Here is a 21,093-nt window from a genome sequence, read left to right as displayed (position 1 = left end):
GAAAATAAATGTGCAAACGATGCGCTAAGGAAGAATGCGCACTCATTCTTTAAGACTAAAAACCCAGAAATCCTAAATTTCAAGGACGATCTGGTAAGCATTTTCTCTAATACTCACTTTCATATTTTCTGTGTTTTCCTTGGTAAGCATTTAAAAATAAATGTACACAATTTTTGGTACGTTTAGATTCTCAATGTACCAAAAAAAAAAAATGTACCAAAAATCCAAATGCACCATACAATCAAATGTACCTTTATTATAGGTAATCAAACGTACCTCTAAATAAAATTGTAAAAAAAATGTTCAATCAAATTCTTAAAAGGAAAAGATGTTTAATCAATGAAATTGAAAAATAAGGCGCCTATCTCAAAACGCCCCTTATTTATATATGATAGTTGCTACGATGTTATTACAGTATAAAACCAAGTTTATGTACGTACTACCATGAGACGGAAAAAAGGCTCACAGGAAAGAAAAAAAACGAGAATAACAGAAAGAAATTAACGAAGCTTCCAAGTGCACACTAGCCCTTCAAGTATACCTAGCCTATCTGCATTCTACAGTCATAAACTTGGGACGACGGATCAACAGCCAGCTGAACCACTGATCTGAGCTCATCCCAGTTTCCATTAGTAAAGAAATCGCCCTCGCTCGGGTTCCTAAAGCTTGAATAAGTTGTTGCAAATGGAGTCGGGTCATATATAGGGTCCAACTCCCCTCCAAGCCAGTGATTTGTTTCGTCAACTTGTTCATCCACACGAACTGGTTTTGATCTTTCAATGCGTTGAATGACCGAATCTTCGAGACCAAAGTGTAGCTCACTGCAGTAGCTCCCAGATTCGAAGCTGCATGTTTTAGAACTTGAATCAGTAGGGTTTTGTCTGGTCGTGGATTCTTTGCAGTCTGGTGTGTACTTTTTATAAGATGGGATTCGTTTGAAAATTCGGCAGAGTGTCCAGACCTCCTGCAAATCATATTCACGTAATTGTACGTTGTAATTAGTTTTGGACCACTTTCCATGCATGAGAAGACGGTACTAATTAAAGAAAAAGGCAACTTAAGGGTAACGCAACTCCATGTATGATGCAAAATTGCATAATAGAACATCAAAACCGAAGGACAGTATACTTCTAGGGGAGCGCAGCAACTGATATTCCAATTTTTTTTAATCTCAACTGAAGTGGGAATTTCATATATTTACAATCAGTAAGCAACTATCTTATCATGAGTCATGATATATAATTGGTGTTTGTATTTGGACTTCCACTATAATCTTTGTTTATATAGAAAAGATATTGATAAGTTAATTTATATAGCATGAACGCATATGTGGTGTATGACAGACTAAACAATGTCCAAATTCGAATGATTGGATGATCATCAAATGAAGATTAAGAGATTGAACAGTATTCAATTAGAATGATTTTATTATAGGGATGATCTTCAAATAAAGACTAAGAGATCGAACGGTTCCAATTATGAACTTTTTATGGTGAAGATGCATTATTTGCAAGTGGGGGATTTGCCCCAAGGGTAATGCAAATACTATTCTTTCCCTACATTCATAGGATAATTAATAATTCTAACTACACTAGCCATCAACATGTAGAGGCGAATGTACATGCAGACTGGAAGTGGCCATTTCCCCCCAACCTACGTACATGTGGCTCTATGTAATTGGCTTACAAAATTCTAAACTTTCACATAAGAGTAAATTGTAGAAATGGTCCCTCAACTTTAATCAAATTGGAGCAATAGTCCCTCAACTAAAAATTCATTACCATTGGTCTCTCAACTCATCAAAACGTCTAGCTATGACCATGTTCATCAATTCCGTCAAAATGAGTTATTTTGGAAGAACTATTGCTACAATTGGGTTAAAGTTCAGAGACCAATGCTCCAATTGTGTTAAACTTAAAGGATCATTTCTCTAGTTGGGTTAAAATTGAGAGACTATTGATACAATTTTCCTTATTTAATTTTCCATATTTGCCACTTGATTTAGCCTAAGATGCATGAAACGTGACTCATTTTGACGGAAGTTCTAACGGAATTGACAAAAAGGATCATAGTTGCACATTTTGATGAGTTGAGGGACTAATGGTAATTAATTTTTAGTTTAGGAATCATTGCTCCAATTGGGTTAAAGTTGAGGGACATTGTTACAATTTACTCTTCATGTAATTATACTAAAAACGGTTAATAAAAAAAGTGTTATTAGACTCCCCAAATTCTTTAATCCAACTCGACTATTGTCAACATGGCATGAAAATTAACACATAGATTGGGTTCTCAAGTAATTATAAAAAGCATAAGAATTATAAGAAACTTACAGCTTCTTCTTGTGTAACGTCGACTTTGGCCTTTAGGAACTTGGCATTTTTCCCATGGCCCTTAGGAGGAAGGCGAAACTCATTCATCATCCAATCAGTTTTGGTGCCTTTGCCAGCACTCCCACGGTAGTAGACTAATGATTTCTTGAGGCCAGTGCACTCGAGGGGATCTTTAACCGAATATATAGGCTTGTCAATCCCAGTGGCTTTCCAAAATCCAGAATCTGTGACTCTGTTAGGTCTTATGCTGTTCCTATATTTTCTTCCTCTTCTGCAAAAGAAGTAGCACTCATTGTCCCCCACGCTGCTAGCTTGTTCATTGTTACCGGAAAAGGAGATTCATTAAGTCAATGGACGAAATGCATGTTTACGCTTGACGCTTGAGCACTAGTGTTGTGTGTGTGTGTGTGTAGGTATATATAGGCATAGGAGAATGATTTTTCATTTTGACATGATTAAAAGAGGACTGTACACGAAATAAATTTATTCCTTTTAATTAATCCTTACATTCTAAGAAGAATTAGAATTGATAAGTTTCCTTAATGAATAGTGGGACACAACTTTTTATAGCATATGATAGAAGAGTAATGCTATTCATACCATGTTTTTATACCACATTTCTATATCACCTTAGGTGGCATCTTATATGGACAACCACATCATTTGAAAAATGAGAAATTAGGTCCACATTCTTCTTTTTGCTACTCCATTAATTAAAATTCTATTCATTTTTAATTTTTTATCAAGGTCCTTGGTATTAATAACATCATTAATTATTTGAATAATAAAATATTTTTATTTTTAAATATATTCCTTTAGTGTTAAAAATATTACAATTAGTATATTCATATTTATGGCTAAATTTTTTATCATATATTTTTATTTTTAGTTTGTACCTATTTTTAATTTGTACCATTTTTTTTTTCATTTTTAATTTGTACCCATATATTAGTTTGTTTTTTGTGCCCATATTTTTTAAAGTTTTATTTGTGTTTGTACCCATGTGTATATCGTCATGTAACATTGTATATTTAATCAATTATAGAAAAATTACATATGGTATATTTATATTTTATGCCTAAACTTTGTATCATATATTTATATTTTTAGTTTGTACCCACTTTTAATTTGCAACATTTTTTAAATTTGTAGTATTTTCTTTTTAGTTTTATTTTGTACCCATGTATTAATTTCTTTTAGCGCCTATATTTTTTAAAAAATCATTTGTACTCATAATTTTTTAATCTTTTATATGTACCCTAATATATTTATAATGTACCCATTCTTCTTTATTAATGTTCCACTTTGTTATATGTGAAATGTACCAATTTTTTTAACACTATGGATACATTCTTTTGCCATTTATTATTTCTTAATTTTACATAATTTTTATCCATTTATTCAATCAAAATGTTTGAATTGTAACCGTTTCTAATAGTATTATAATGAGGGATTTTAAATTTATAAGATTATAAATCTCATAAAATATCAAACAATTAATGTCAAAACTATAAAAATATAAATATTAATTGTAATATAATGAGGTGTACAAAGTCAAGGGACTTTGATCAAACTTTGAATACTATTAAGGTTTTAGTAAAAAAATGTTAAGAATTAGGGACCGCATCCAAAGTATCCATTTGAAAATTTTGCAAAATCCAAGGAAATAAAGGAGAAAGATTCCTCGTATACCACAAGTAAAAAAACATGGTATGAATAACATTAATCATGATAGATACACAAAACTTTTTAGATTGAGAAGTTTCCTTAATCATAACTAAGATTTTTTATATAGCTTTGAGCATTTTATTGCGATCTCCAAGTAATTACTATAAGCTAATTAAGCTAGTTCAATCTCATACTAACCTTGAAAGAACGCATCACTAGTTTACTTCGGAATTTAATCTAAACCCTAGAACTATAATTTTAAATATTCAGTACGCAGTTCTTATATTAATTTCTGTATCGCTTATATATACTAGTTGTATATAGATATTAGTTTCAAAATATTTTAGTATGGTAAGATGCCAAGATATATATTTACACCATCAGTACACATGTGAACTAATTAACTCAAAATAATTAACTAAACATCTGGAGCCTTGAGGGGTCTTACTTGGGAGATCCCAAGGATCATATTTGTAGATATCAATCTGTTTGATGAGTTCCATACGAATGGCTCTCTTCTCCACCTTCCTCTTTAGATAAAACCCAACAAGCTCCTCATCTGTTGGATGAAATCTAAACCCTGGAAGCATCACTTCCTCTTCATCCTCAACCTTCTCTGTTGAATTTCTCACCGCCTTTGTCACGTCCATCTCTCTCTCTCTCTCTCTCTCTCTCTCTCTCTCTCTCTCTCTCTCAATTCTATTATTTTTCTCTGCGCTTAGCTAGTTATATATAGAACAATAATTTATTTTTTTCTGCCCACACAAATTTTAAATAATGAAATCAAAGAATATTATAATTATAATGTCTCAAGCGGTCATTGCCATAGTCAAGTCATCATATGCTGATTCGTAAAAGGTCTTGGAAGGAAGTAGTCGTCTATTTGATATGCTGGTCCGTGTGTAACTCTGTCCACACATGCATATATGAAGGGTTTCGATCGAGCTCCACCGTTCCAGCCTTTGACCATAAGTACAATTTTATCTTTGTTCTTTTTAATCAAGTCTTTTATGTACTAATTATGTGTGACTAATTGTGTTTGCGGAATAAAGTGAAGACGGGATTCATTACTAGTAACTCATGAATAAAAGAAAAGATTTTCATGAAATCAATTCACTGCACTACAAGTTATTGGAACGTCTTATTAATGTATCTTAAAGTATAAGATTGTTTTCACCGATTCACTGAACTGCACTCTATTGTAATTTACTAATTAATGTATCTTTAAAGTATAAGATTGTCTTCTCATAATCTTATATTAATTATTAATGTCGTCACGATGCAGAGAACCGCTACATTTAAATCCTCCTCCATCAGAAAGCTTGAAAAAGTTATGGATAATAATTGGGTACTCACCGGGGAGAACCCAATTTCAGTGACTTCTTATGTCGACCAACCATTTTAAAAGACCTGTCCTTTCAAGTTTCACCCAGCACTCTACTATTCTTATAACCAAACACGCGACTGTTCTTTTAAACACGTGGCCAAACACACCCGGTCTTCATTATTCTCCAACTCCAACAAGTCTATCAAGTGCTTCTATTCTATGACAGGGCTTCTTCTTCAGCCCCAATCCTTTCTTCTCCGGAGACCTGCCTCCAATCTCTCTCTTCTCCGGGAGACCTGACCCTGAATCCCTCTCTTCTCCAGAGACCCGCTTCCAGTCCTCTCTTCTCTGGAGACGCACCTTCAGTCCCTCTCTTTCCTCTGTATTTTTTGAAAATCATTCTGTAAATATTATTAATCAAAAAGGCCAAAGATCGATTTTTGAGATCAAAAAATTTAATATTCATAATCTCTGTATTCATTGTCTTGGAGAGCTGCTACAGTGGATGGGGCAACGGGTTGGAGGAGGGGATTGGGATGAGGTTGATGGAGAAAAGAGGGATTCGGGGTGAGGTCACCCTAAGAAGATAGGGATTAGGATAAGGTAGACGGAGGAGAGAGATTGATGAAAAAATTTGGTTGGATTTGACGTAACCAGAGGTTGGAAGAAGGAGATCGACGGAGCAAAGTTCGACGGAAGTGAGAGGGACGGGATGAAATCTGGGGCATGGGCTTGAAGGAGAAACTGGCTGTTTGGTTACAGGTGCAAGGTTATAGTTGGTTGTTTGGTTATAGGTTTAGAGAGCTTTATAAATTACACGTGGCTATATGTAACTGGATCATATAATAATATCAGTATATTGCATCCTCCCCGGTGAGGATCCAAGTATTATCCAAAGGTTAATACATCATGATAAGTAAAGAAACATGTGATGTACGATATTTTGAAATTTGGTACTACGGATGATATAGAAATAGTATAAAGTCCACCTGTGTGGGCATCACCCTTGACTAATATAGGCCACGTATCTTTCCTCTTGCATTGGGACCATATTGATTAGAGCTAACCAGAAGCTTGGTTAAAGACTAACTATTGATGAGAGAGACATTTAAAAATCTACCATATAAATCTATTTCGTCTAGAATGTATATTGACCCATTTTAATGCATCAAACAGAATTATTTATAGAGTAATATTAAGAAGATTAAATTTATAGATAAAATTTTATAAACTAAATGACATAGAAGTTGAGATTGAATTGTTATTTAAGTGTTGGTTAACGTGCTTATTTCTTATTGATGATACGTAATTTAGTTTGCAAATTTTGCCTCCAAATTTGATATCCTTAGCATTACCTTTATTTATATGCCCTCCTATACACATCAGGCCATTGTCAAGTTAGACACATTTGGACGATATAATTATGTTTCTTTCATCTTAATGTTAATTTTCTAAATACATATAATAAATTTTCTAAATCAACAAGTCACGACATTCGTTTTGAGCTCATAATACGTCATTCTCTTTTTACGATGATAGGGTTTGAGGTTGTATGTGAAAGTAACTATGGAGTTGTTATTATTCATACTTTTTATCACTAAATAAACTTTGCTATTCCCCTTTATTAGGGAACAATACTTGGCCGCTCAAAGATGAGTAGGAATTCCTACTGAAAATTCTTAGTGTTTTAATCACAAAGCTTTGTGCTTATGATCAGAACAGTTCATATTATGAATCACACTGTAAAGATCATCTTTGCAAAAAATAAATTAAAACTAAGGTTGTTTAGTCAATCTATTGTAGCAACTATATAGACGGTTCGTAATACTTTTACCAATACCGTTCATTTGTTTTTAAATAGTTTGATGATCAAACGACCTTAGTTTTAATTGATTTTTTGTAGAGGCGATTTTTATAGGTTGATTTATAATATAAACGGTACTGATTATAAACACGAAATTCTATAAATTGACAACGAACAATTTTGAAAATTTCTGAGTAGGAGTTCCTATTCATTTTTAAGTTACCAAGTATTGTTCTTTGTTAGAAAAGAATAAATTAAGTTACTAAATTGTGTTTTATTTTCTGAGTTAATATTGGCACAATTTTACTTAATAGAGAATTATGTGCTAGTCACGTGTTAGTATTAATTTGACGACAAAGTGAATAAAATTTTATCGAATCAGACGGTAAGAGGTTAATTGGCTAATTTCAAATAATTCAAGGAGTTGATGTACCAAAAAATTAGTTCAGAGATCAATTTCAACTAAGAAAAACAATTAAAGAAGTCAAACAACAATTTACTTACTTTTTATTTACAACTTTTGAATTTCACTTTTATTCTTTATATGTTTTGAGGCATTAATATATGCATTGTATATACAAACTTTTTATTGATTTTGCTGTTGCAATTCTCATATTTACATCAGGTCACATCATCAACTAACCCTGGAGACCCACCATCCCCTTCACTTATAGGTACTTAACATTAGGACCTATAGGAAGAGGTTGATTCACATATTAAACTTACACTAAAGGTCCACCACCTTTCAACGCAGATTCATTAACATTATAATGCACATGAATAAGTTTTTTAAATCATCTTGCCTATATATCAGAAAGGTTATCTGCATATTAAGTTCATTGAAACATATAGATATTGGATAACAAGTTTTCACTCAACTAACCAATAACTTGTATCAAAAAATCTAAACGACCTTAACGATTTTTGCAAATTCACCTCAAATAGCCAAAAAAATATCATTTTATCACTACGGACATTGTTAGGTTTTCTTGTTCTGTCATTGACAATGAGGAACGGAGGCTATTTTTGGGGGCTAATGGTATGAAGGTAAAATCAAGACGATATGAAAACCTATTATATATCTACGTGGCATACGTTTTAAATGGTTGGACCGCAACTCCCTATTAGGTTTTCCTGCATTTATAACAAAGTTAGGTTAAGGAATTGGACCCTATTTTTTTTAAAAGCTCCGAAAATGATATTCGATGATATGATAGGGTCTTAGTCTTGCTAGTACAAATGTACAGTCCAAAATTCCACATCTGTAATTGTGCAAGATCTTGACACGAAGATAAGCACAAAAGGGAGAAAAACGAAAATTTGTGCAAGTGTGTTCACACACATACACATAAAATATATCTTATTTTCGTTGGTTAAAATGTATTATGTATTTCACAAATCTCACTTTATTATTAATATATTTCAATATATCCTTTCTTTACATCGATCCTGCCCATTTTCTTTGTATCTCGAGCAAGGACAAAGCTAGAGATCTGCATGGATGGGGGCATCCTCAAATAACAAAGTAACAAATTAAAAAGTTCAAGAATGTACTCAACAAAACACTTATATATTAATCTATACCTGGTTTTTTATACAACTTATTACAATATCCCTTGACGCGTTTCATGTTTTCAAATGTTGAATGACAACTTCATTACTAATACCATCAAATCTCTCTCTATAAAAACATAATCATGTTATCATTAATCCATTGATCTCTCATCCAATTTCTCAACATAAATTTTACGGCTGAATATGCTCATCCAACGATGGCAATAGTGCATCAAAGAGTTAATGCTCATCCAACAATGGCAATAGTGCATCAAAGAGTTAATGCTAATGTCACAAGTAACTAAAAGAGTATATATTTTTCAACGAAAAATACTTAAGTGGGGGCATCTGCCGTCCATGGTCTCGAGTTGTCTTATTCTGGCACCACCTACTAATAGAATCGCCGGATTGCGATGTTGCATGTGCATTTTAGAAATTTTAGCAACATAGAAATTTCTTCTCCGTATATACTTTCAAGAAAGCTTGAGCATCAGACCATAAGTAGTAACTTAGAAAATCAAATGTGGTCCGCACACCAGCACCAGCACACCACACTGGAAACAAGAAAATATAGTACATATAATGCAGAGACACAAAACAGACGGTTGAAGTAGAAGCCCCGATAGTTTCTAAATGACCAAAACTGATTGCAAATTCTCAAGTCAAACATGCATGCAACGTCAACAATTTAATTCATTTTTAAATAAAATAATTGAAGAATGTTACCCTGAAAATAATAATTCAAGAAAAGTCCCTGTATAAATAGATATGTGTGTGTGTGTGTGTTTATCGAGAATTGATGTCTCATACAATAAAAAGTCAGGTCTGTTTAGAAGCTTCTTCTTCGAGACAACGTTCATCACCCTAGCTAGCTAGTCGTTAGAAGTTTTTTTGTTTTTTTAGTCAACAGAAGTTTCATTACATTAAAATAACTTTCATTACGTTAAAAAACTAGTACAAGGTCCAAAAGGAACCCGATAGACAAATAACAGATAAGGTAAAAGGTCCAAGTAAAATGAGAGTTGCAACCTAAGATACACAGGAGGTCCTCACAAACTTAGGCCCGAAGGCTAGAACAACAAACAACAACAAAAAAACCCTAATCTCAGTCTACATAAACCAGACCACCGCCATCGTCACATCCTTGGAGGAAGTCAAACTCTGAACCGAGAAAGTAGACACTAGATCCAAGTCCCCTTTACGAGTCCCTGCAAATATATACAAACAAATGATCATATGGGTAGAGAATGAGGCAAAGGGGTATGTAAAACACCTAACATTTGGCCTTGATAAGGATTCGGCATGCCGGTTGGGGGAGGGGAAGTGAAGGGTGTAGTAGATTTTGTATCCAATTTCTGATCAGCTCGCTGATATGAGTACATGTGGGATGGGGATGGAGTATCACAGCTAAGGAAGAAGGAGGAAGAAAAGGTAAAAGACATAAAGCAGTAAATGTAGGCAAAAGACGTCATATAAGGGGCATGAAGCCTAAATCTGAGACAAGCTCAAGGGATAGTTAAGATTCGACTCAGAAAAAAATGAGATAAACTTAGGACAAACCGGGAATAAAATGAAAGAAGGAGAGTGGAAAGGGGAGAGGAAGAAGTGGTTGATGCATGGAGAGGGATGGGGTAGAGGAAGTGAGAGGAGAGGAAAAAGATGGAAAAGGCTAACAAGGGAAGGAGAAAAGAAGGAGGAAGGAGGAAGTAACAGACTGCCACCTACCCTGAGCAAGAGCAAGGGGTGACGACTGAAACTTGAAGCTGAAGACAAGGCTTTGCAATTGGGCTTCTAGAGAGAGAGAGAGAGCAAACGTGTCAACCTTTTGTAAAAGATAGTTGTTGAAAGTTAGAACAGTCTTTTTGTAAAGGAAGTTAGAACAGTCTCACCTTTGCGTATATATGGTGAAAAACCAACCAATCGAAAAAGGGAAGGAATATTTCCATGGGAGGCAAATTCTATGCCCTCCCACTTCCCGTGCCCTCCTGTTTGTGTGGTCACGGTTAAGCCACGTCAACATTTTATATTACTATTCCTTTTTGTCTTATTATCTCTATAAAAAAATAATATAAAATGTTGACGTGGCTTAACCATGACCACACAAAATGGGAGGGCACAAGAAGTGGAAGGGCAGAGAATCTGCCTCCATTTCCATAAACAAGACTAGGGCCTCTTGAAAATTGCATTCTTAAATCTCCGAAAGTATTTGTGACCTAAACTAAGGGCTCGTTTAGAAACTCTTTTAAAATGACTAAAAGCGTTTTTGATGAAAATGTTTTTGGAACCGATCCTTAGTAAAAATACAAGTGAATCTTGGAAAAACACTTCAAGTGCTTCCTAAAAAAAAAGTACTTGAGGTGCTTCTTTGAAAAAACATTAGTACTTCCTGGAAGAAGCACAAGTTATGTGCTTATTCCAAGAAGCACTTCAAGTGTTTTTTGAACCCAAAATATTTTCTTCGAAAATGTTTTCATTCAATTAAAAGCACTTCCAAACGAGCTCTAAGTTTTCTTTTACTTATGTTTTGACTCAAAAATGATTGCAAAGTGCTTTTACAAGAACAAGAGGATGGTATAATGACTTCATTGTATACGTCCAATGTTTAGGTAATGAGTTTTTTAAGAACAAGATAATGGTAAGAATTCATACATAAAAATAATATATATATATATATATATATATATATGTTGTTCAAATTCCTACTTCACCATTGTATAAAACTTAAAAACAAAAAGCAAAACAAAATGTCTTTCCACACCCACCGTCATCTTCCACCTCGAACCCCACCAGAGATTTGTCGGTTGAAGGAAGTGAGCAAAAAGAGGAGGAGGAGGAGGAGAATAGAGGATGAGAACAGAGAGAACAGAAAAAAGCCTGAAAAGAGAAGACGTTGACACAAAAGATTCACCTGCGTCAGTGAAGAAGACGTCGGAAAGCTATGGGCATTGGTGGGGCTGATATAGGTTAATTTCAATATATTTTTCTTATCTCACATTAATTTAGGGGTAAAATGGAGAGTTCAATGATAAAAATATTTAAGTTGAGTGTGGAAAGAAGTTTTTAGGCTTCAAATAAAAATTTCCTAACCAAAATTTGGCCAAACGAAGAATTGGCAAGTCAAGAGGCCTCCTCTTCTTCTTGTGTAGAAATGTAATTCCAACATCTAATACCGTATAGAAATGTAATTCCATGACTGAATCATTAAGTGCAAAGCGCTTATATTATACAATAGATACATGTACATATGCTACAAATAATTTCATTCATAGAACTTGATAATTGATATGTTCAATTCAAGTTCATCGTACGTGATTATAGCTTAATAATTGCATTGGATATGAACTTGACGCTTCCTATGATTGTGATACTTCAACATCTTGTCATATACTGAAAAGCTAAACGTTTAATTATGTAGAGCTAAGTAAGAGTTGTTTGATAATTATTTTGTTTTTTGTTTTTTTTTTGTTAGAAATAGAGAGGAATTACATGGAAAAAAAATGAAAGATACGAGGAAGGATGGTAAAAGAGATGTATGAAAAAGACATTTACAAATAAGGATACAGCCCGAAAAAATAAACAAATAAATAAATAAAGACACCCAAAATAAAACTTGAAAACAAAAACTATCTCAAGTTGGTTTTACTTTCAAATTGTTCTCATTACTTTGTATTCTTTAATTCCTTACATCACAAGTACAAAAAGTAAACCTAAACTAAAGACTAAAGTAAAATGATTACCATGACCTTAATTGCATAAATATTTCTTGCTCATATATATATGCATTATTTTGCAGCCAAATAATACAAAAACATCCACGCTTTATATTGACTTTAACAAAAGAATTTTCTATTTAAACCCCACTACGTATCTAGTTCACCACAATTTTATTTACACCCCACTAAAAAAATTAGAATTTAAATTTTTTCTTAGTGCACCACATTTGTTCCCAAACTACCCTTAAACACTCACACACCACACACCACATACTCACATGTGAGAATGTAAAGGGAAAAAGTCTCATATTGGTGAAAGTATAAACTTTGTGGGTTATAAGATGTTGGGTTACTTCATATTGCCAATTTTGTTGTAAATAATATTATCTACACTAAAGGAAGAGGAGGTGAGCTAAGCCTCACAATGGGTTAGCAATATGTTGGGAAATATTTTTTTTTAGTACTACGGTCTAGTGGTATTTCTCTTCACTTAATTGTAAGTGAGAAATTAAGTTCAATTCTCGTTAAAGGCGAATTTGAACCACATTATTATGGCTAACCCCAATGTGAGGCTTAGCCCATTCCAGTCTTTTAGTGTATATAATATCGTTTGTTAAAAAAAACAAAAGAAAATTAAAGTTATTGGTAAAGTGAACTTAGATGGGTGAGGTTTAATAAAAAAAAGAATAAATTACATTTTATCCTCTCAGATTTGGGTATAAGCACAACATCATACAACATCTTTAAAACATTTCAATCTCATACATTTACTTATTATTTTTTGTAATTTTATACATTCTTTAATCAAACTGTCAATTTGACCATTAAGTAATAACATGACAAATACAATATCTATTGTTTTAATGACGTGGCAAATAAAAATAACTAAATATTAAAAAAATAAATTTAAAAATAAGGGGTACGCTCACTTATGATTTTGGTTTAGGTTATCGAGATTATCAATCTTTTCAGTAGGGAGGAATAGCGGTTAATGAGTATTGATTCCTTTTAATGACAAAAACAAACATGTATTTGATAAGTATATATTCGAATAAATATGGGCTCTTCACAAATAAGTTCCTCAAAGCTCCACTTCATAGTTAAAAAAACACGTGATTGGCGTTTGATTTGCAAGTTAGAGATCTGGGAGTATGATCGAGACGCCATTACCGTGTTTTTGAAACATATTGTTAGGATCAATCTAAATGATAACATTAAAAGGATAAATAGTTGAATGAAAAATTTGGGTATGAAACTACAATTCCAGATTATGCAATGATGATTCAGAACAGAAGGATTGGGTAGCATTATATTGGATTTGAATTTGCAACTGATCATATAGCATAATCTGGGTTTACGCGGTTTTGAATTTATTTTTGTTGAAAAGAATTAAAATTTTAGAAAAAAAAAAGGTATTGTTTTAGTCGGTTTTGTGCTTAAGGGATGAATTTATTAGCTTAAAAATGTTTTCTTTTACCATGAATGCGTACTTTTTGTTCGATGTTTTGTTGTGTGTGTGTGTGTTACGATACATTGATGCTTGTTTGTAGGGAATATCTTAGCTGGTAAGTCTTCGTATGATTCTGATTTGCCATCTTTTGCGGTGCTGCGTCGAAGAAAATGCTTGTTCCTGACAGCCAAAGTGATGGCTCTTCGTCTTTAACTGAGCAGTTGGGAGCTACAAGTACAGTTTCAGAGGATTTGTCAGGTTTATTATACCCGTCTGCATGCATACCAGTTATGTTCTGTGGCATCAATTAAAATATTATGCTTTCAATTCGAGGGAAGAGTGGATTTCTACTTGGAGCTCCAAGAGACAAATGGCAGCAAATCAGAACGGAGAAGATTGCGGTGAACTGGGTTAAGACGAGAATTTTAATTTTTTTTATTATGTTTTAATAATACTTAACAGTGTCAGTGCTTTGTGAAATGTAAAGACACGTGTGAAAAAATAGATAAGAAGACACGAACATGCATTCCGGGACAACAAACTCGCAGCCTTTTTTCCACACTTTAAAACCCTAAAGTGGGAATTTAACACCCATATGTCGGGCATAACACGCAAAGTCGTAGATATCTCATTCATTGGTGAACCAAATGGTCCATAGCCCCCTAAGGTAAACTTCATGAGAAAGCATTTCTTGTATTGTGGGGAACATAGACCTGCTGGTTTATTATTATTTTTTTTGACAATTAAACAAGACTTCTGATGTTACTGCTGCTTGATCAGTTTGACCATTATCATTTTCTATGTTACGTTTCAAGTTGATAGGTGCACGACAAAGATTTCTGTTCCTCGTAGAACTACTACAAGAATTCTGGAGTTCGTAAGGCTGACTCGCATATACATGGCTAAGGTTTAACATAACAAAGATATTTTACTTTTACATGTATGAAATTTATATTTTAGACAAATTACAGTTTTAACAAGTGTGTAAGACTTTTTTTTTTGTGAGTATAAAGTCAAAATATTTTTTATTTGTGAGGAGTCGAACATTATTCTATATGTAAAGCTCATAATCCAAATGTACTAGATGTATATGTCTGTAATTTGATTTTGATTAATATCATGCACTCTTGAATACATTTGCTTTTCATATTTAGATTGAATAAATAATTTCATTTAGCTTTGTTCGTAATGATCTGATATCAAACATTCACAAAACTAATGAGGCTTTCAAAAGTAATTAAAATAAACCAGGAAAGCTGCAAAAACAAAACCAGCCTGAAAAAAGGCCCATAAACCTACAATGAACAAGCATGACCCTTTCTAGCAAAACCAAGCTCCAAAGTTTTCAAACTAAAGATTTTTTTGGGATAACGGTGACAATGCCACATAATGTTAGAATCATACATATTATATAGTGTTGTAAAATCAGCGGTATGTGTGCAGTGGAATTAGGGATGGAAAAATACCTATTGGTTATGGGTAACTGCAGTTACCCGTCCATTTAAATTAAACGGTTACGGTTATGAGTAACCGTTTAGATAAATAAACGGTTACGGGTATAACCGTTTACCCGTAAAATTTAAATGGGCGGTTATGGGTATTTACCGCTGTTATAAACCGGTAACCGTTTACCCATTTATTTTATATATGTAAAACTAACACAAATCATGTTCTCGATCCAATAATACTTAGCACCCAATAAATTAGCAAGGAATTCATCGGTCTTTCTCTCAACAACACTGCTACAGGAATGATGATTCTCATCATCAAGGAATTGGCCAAATTAATTTAAATTCCTTCCGGGTAACCGTAAAATTGACAGAAATACTTTGACAAAAATGTCTTCTAAACAATTTTTGTAACCCAATAATACTTAGCAAATATTATATTTACCTTCATTGGTAACAGTTAAAAATATCGTCCATAAACTAATATTTCAATTATTGGAATGGTATAAGGACTTAAAAAATTAAAATATGGAAATATATGATGAATGTACCTATAACGGTGTTTAATTGTCAGAAAAAAAATTATGACAATTTTTTTTTAATTTTCAAGTTGTTAAAAAACATATAGACGGGTGAAAAAGGGGTAATGGTAAAAAAAAAAAGATAAATGGGTAAAATGGTATTAAACGGTTACGGTTAAATGGGTATGCGGTTATGGGTATGGTTAACCGTTTATAAACGGTTATGGGTATGGATATAACTGTTTAGGCAATTACCCAACGGGTAAACGGTTATGCGGGTATGAGCATAAACGGTTATGGGTAAATAACCGCGGTTACCCGCCAGCCATAACCGTTGCCCATCCCTAAGTGGAATAAATGAAACAAGACACAATATTTACTAGGTTCATCTACAGTCAGTGTGACTGTAGTACGTCTTCGGGGCAACACTGGTTCTTTTATTTATAATCTGGAATAATATGAGTACAAAGATAATTTTCTTTATTCTCTCTCTTCTTCCTTTCTTCTTCCTCCCTTCCTTTCCTATTCCATCCGTATGTTTTTGTGTGTGTATGCTCTCCTCCTTCTCATTCATTTTATAGGCAAAGTTTTAGACAAAGTTGTAGTGGGATGAGTTGTAGGTGGTAGTGAGATAAGTTGTAGAGTGGAAGTGGGATGAGTTGTAATGGATGAATGGCCATCCACATTTTTATGAATTACAACACTCCCCCTTGGATGGTCACAAATCTTCAATTGACTCGTTAAAATCTTGATTTGTTTTGGATGCTCCCCCTGATGAGTATCTCCTTCTGATTTCAAATTCTTTAGGATGATGTGTATCGACGCCATACTTGAACTTATGTGGGCTTATCATTTATCATTCTGCTTCAGTCTCTTGCATAACAGAAGTGATGCGCAACTTTTTCCTTTGAGTGATCCTTTAAAACATCACTTCTCAACGACTTATCCATACTTGGCATCTTTAGTGTAAAGAGTCAGCATCATATCAACTGTTCTGAGACATTTGCTGAGGAAATCCTAGACTTATCAACAGTTGAAGATGACTACTTGAAAGCAATGCTAGGTAAGCAATCAGGGAAATGTTTCAGGTAATCGATTCTTGACTGAAAATTTGATTTTAAGTTTCGACTGATTGCTTTCTTTCTCCTTGTCTTGCAGGTAAGAGCAAGGACAAAGGAAAAGACATAAAAAAAGAATGATATGAGATACTTTGCTTTCGACCCTGATCATATGAGATACTTTTGCTTTTGAAGAAAATGGTAGAAGGTTTTGATACTGATGCAAAACTTCTTGATCAAAACTATTTTCTTGTCGAGGAAATAAGTTGAGCATTTTGAGTGACTTGGTTGAAGATGTGAGGAAGAAAACTGAGTATTTCGAGATGCTTCGTTGAAAATGCACTCTCAGAGAGGAGGAAGAGTTAGGCATTCTTTCAGGTATGCCTTGCCATGAAAGACGGAGGTCAACATATATAAGGATTTAAGCAAGTAATGGTGTTGTTCCTTTACGCTTGTCGGCAATAGTGTGTAATTGGAACTGTAAAATTCACGAGTTTCAACTTTGTCAGAGATTTTTGACAAAGTTACCCGTGATATCCGAAAAACTGAGATTGCGTCTGAAAAGTGTCAACGAACTTTATTCAGGAAAATATGGCTTTTGAAATTTGGAAAGCGGTGTCTCTTCGATTTTTGAACAAGTGCCTTGTTTCCTCCTCTTTTATAGAGGCATCAATTGTGTCCAAAAGCACACTCAGAAAGTTGCTACTTGTAGAAATTTCTCCTTTTTTCATTTCTGAGACTTCAATTTATCTGACCTCATTTTCCTTTATCATTTCTGAAAATGGCTTGCCCATCTAACCGTTATTTTAATTTGAATGTTGTGGAAGATGCAGACATGTCTACTCAAGACAATATATGGCACTCATCCTTTTTATCCGTTAATGGTCCTCTAACAGTTAGGGATTCTGTGATGAAGAATGACATAACCACTACAATGGTAGCTAGGAATCTTTTCAATCCCAAGGATAATAGGGTACTTTCAAAACGGTTAGATGAATTAGCTGTTCAAGACTATTTGGCTTTCAGTGTTCAATGTGTGAGCTCTGTGTCCAATATGGGTCAACGTCTACTTTCTCGAACTCGTCAAGTCGAATCATTAATGGCTGAGGAGGTAAGTCTTAGACAAGATACAAGATGGCTCAAGCATGAGAATATAGAGTTGCACATGCTTACAAATAATTACTCAACAATAATGAAAAGAAAGCTTAACCAGTTGCTGGAATTCAAAAGTCGGATTCATAGTGACCATCAGAGGTTTGTAGCTTTATTCCAAATGCACCAATTACCGTCACCGTCTGGAGTTTTACCAAGTTTTGAGGCTCCAAATAATCAACCTCTGGTGCCTCTTCTTTTTGGAGTTCCACCAAGTATTGAGGCGTCACATGATCAATATCCAGTGCCTCCCTATTCTGGGGTTCTGCCAAGTACTTGAGGCTTCACATGATCTGTCTCCAGTGCCTCCTCATTCCAGGGTTCTGCCAAGTAATGTATGTATAAAAATTTCCTCCCTTATGCCTGAAAACTTTGATTCCAGATTGTTAAATATAGAAACACATGGAAACTTCTGGTTCCAAAATCAATAAATAAATGAGGAAATGATGAAATATTCTAGTTCTAAGAATATAAATCAATGAACCTTTTAACGAATAAGAATAATGTTGTGCTAAATACAACAAAGCATATACTTGACTAAGATGTGGTACTTCTGGACCAAATATCAATTCATCTTCTCCCTCACAAAGATAAATGATCCTTCTTAGTGTCTAAATATTGGTTAATCATTTGAGTAATCAACTCATAATCTTCAATCCATATAGTCCTTTAATATCATAAACATCATGGATAAGATTCGTGTTGGCATATTATTCGATCTGCAGCTCGAGACAGTATTTCTTTCAACTCTTTATAATCTTTCTAGACTCTTCAGGAGTTCTAATCTAATATCATCAAACTCTTGCAAGAGATTTTAGTATGTTGCAACAATATCATAATAATAGTATTCACTAAGGCAATTTATTTCATCCATTGGTATTGAGTACATAATTTATATTTTACCCTTCCAGGGTTTACTTCAAGTAATTTGAATCCTTCACGGATTTTCTACACTTCATGAAACATTCTCCTTTGGATTTATACAGAGCAATTTGCTCCCATGTATACTTAAGAAAATTTACATGTGGAGATATGATGTGGGCGACTCACAACCCTTCGTATATAATTCTCCATCCATATGAACTTGTTTACAAGAGTATAATTTCAGTTTTCAATTAGTAACCTTTGTGTCATATCTCATGTGAGTGTGTTTCACTGTATTACAAATGCACATATGTAACCTCTTTGGTTCAACATCTTTTGGCCATTTGTATTATATACATATATAGGTCCATTTTTCCATGTTCTTACAAGCCTTCTCCATTTTTGGCCAATAATTTTTCCTTTCATCGACAAAAAAAGAACGGGACTCAATATCAACACATCTTATTGATGAATTTAGTAGCTACTTGTAAAAACCAAAATTACTATTGGTTATCATCAATCCATGATCCCATATTCTCATATGCATGCGCATACATAAAAGCTTTTCATTTCTTTGGATATCCATTGCCTCTTCAAGGACATTACACTATCTCTTCCAGGACTGTCATAACTTAGAGAATGCGGATCACCTCCTCTTGAGTGTTATAGAGCTTGGATTTTAATCTCCACTTCCGGGAGTTAAGTCATTGGAACCTATACACCTATCATGCTTCATGCATGAGACATCAAAATTCTCATGTCTGCGAATTATCCTTTTAGGACTTGTATCCATGCGGTAACTGTCATGCTTTAGGCATGCAACAATTATGCTTCAAGAATGTCCGCGGATTGTCCTTCTGTGACGTATATCAATACGGTGACTATTATGCTCAACTCGTTGGGGTCTGTACGTTAGAATTTCTTCTTACACTGACCATTAAGTGAAAATAAACAAAAGATGAATTAGAAACTTGATCAAAGATCAGAAAATCAGCAAATGGAAGGTGAAATGCGTGTGTCTTACAGAGAAATAAAAAATAAAGAAAATTCTCACAAGCCTTTACATAAAGCAAAGGATAAGGAAGATGAACATAGCTATTTGGGCCCAAAATATTGGTGTGAGCCGAGTTAGGAGTTATTCTCGGCCCGTCAATATGTTTCTAGAATCATCACGAATTTTAGTTATTATGAGCCGCTTAGTTAAGTTCGGCCGAGTCCTAGTATGAGGCAGATTGATGGGGTAAGTCAAATCCTAGTATAACAAGAAGTCTCAATGGGATGAGCATGCTAAAATTTGAGAGGTGAATGTGGCCGGATAAAGTGGTTGGTTCAAAGCCCTAATAGAGGTAGGATTGGCCAAGACCTGGTTGGATTAGGTTAAGGAATCCTAATCCGAGTATAGTTCTGGTTTGGCCATGATAAGATTGGCTACTATAAATAAGAAGGGGGTGCATCATTCTAAGCTCAAATAAACTGCCATGCGCAAACTCTTGCTCTACACGAAACCTCTTAACAACCTTGAGATTTTTATTTTCTCTTTCACCAACACATTTTCAATTTGGATAAACATCACTGTGAAGGCAACCGGCGAACACCTTCAGTTTGGATAAACAACATTGTTGTCGTAGAATCAGCTGACCATGGAGCACCTTCAATTTGGATAAACAGCACTGCGTCGAGGCCGACTGGTTACCTATCCAAGTCTCGGCCAAGAAGCATTTTTTAGTTCTTGTTGGCAGAGGTCATCTCATTAGCCTTCTCGGCAAAGTGAGGTGTTACAGATTATTGGGCTTAGCATATTAAAAGCCGAGTTGTTTATGATTGGATATTCACAAGTAAGTTTTAGAGTTCAGCATTCTGACGACCAAACGACATTTACTATCAAGACATACATCTCTTTTGAGTACTTGTGTCCGTATAGTTTGGTGCCAGTTCGGCATGCTTATACTCTCATGAATATAATCACCGTGACCGAACCCGGTGCCGACGATCCATGAATTTCGCAAGACTAGTAGCCTTGTCTTCAGGCTCTAGAACTTGAAGGCCGAGACGTGTTCCTTCCTCGACCGCAGTTGCAAAATCAAGAAGTCAGCAGTGCGCTTAACGCAACATTAACAAATTTTACTCCCCGGCCGAGCTCAGCTGTCGAGTTGGCACGCCCCGCACATAATCGAATGACGTAGTTTTCTTATTAATAACTC

The 21,093-nt window shown here is 34.3% G+C and overlaps 1 protein-coding gene across 1 annotated transcript; it reads right to left on the bottom strand.

Moving 5' to 3' along the window:
* Positions 1–331: 331 nt before the first annotated feature.
* LOC126634220 (transcription factor JUNGBRUNNEN 1-like) lies at positions 332–4,734 on the bottom strand. The gene is made up of 3 exons (XM_050304716.1): positions 4,450–4,734; positions 2,334–2,644; positions 332–964 (listed from the first exon to the last, which is right to left on the bottom strand). The coding sequence occupies exons 1-3, from the start codon at positions 4,649–4,651 to the stop codon at positions 542–544; spliced, it is 936 nt and encodes a 311-aa protein (XP_050160673.1). The 5' UTR covers positions 4,652–4,734; the 3' UTR covers positions 332–541.
* Between the last annotated feature and the right edge of the window lie 16,359 nt (positions 4,735–21,093).

The sequence above is a fragment of the Malus sylvestris genome, chromosome 9, assembly GCF_916048215.2.
Source record: "Malus sylvestris chromosome 9, drMalSylv7.2, whole genome shotgun sequence".
Taxonomy (NCBI): Eukaryota; Viridiplantae; Streptophyta; class Magnoliopsida; order Rosales; family Rosaceae; genus Malus; species Malus sylvestris.
Note: the sequence above shows the minus strand (reverse complement) of the source record. Positions and strands in the feature narration are given on the sequence as shown.

Coding starts and splice junctions, on each gene's coding strand:
- LOC126634220 (XM_050304716.1), bottom strand. CDS start 4,651: ATGGACGTGACAAAGGCGGTGAGAAATTCAACAGAGAAGGTTGAGGAT. Junction 2,645..4,449: donor TGATCCTTGGGATCTCCCAA/GTAAGACCCCTC, acceptor ACAATGAACAAG/CTAGCAGCGTGGGGGACAAT. Junction 965..2,333: donor ACGTTACACAAGAAGAAGCT/GTAAGTTTCTTA, acceptor TATGATTTGCAG/GAGGTCTGGACACTCTGCCG.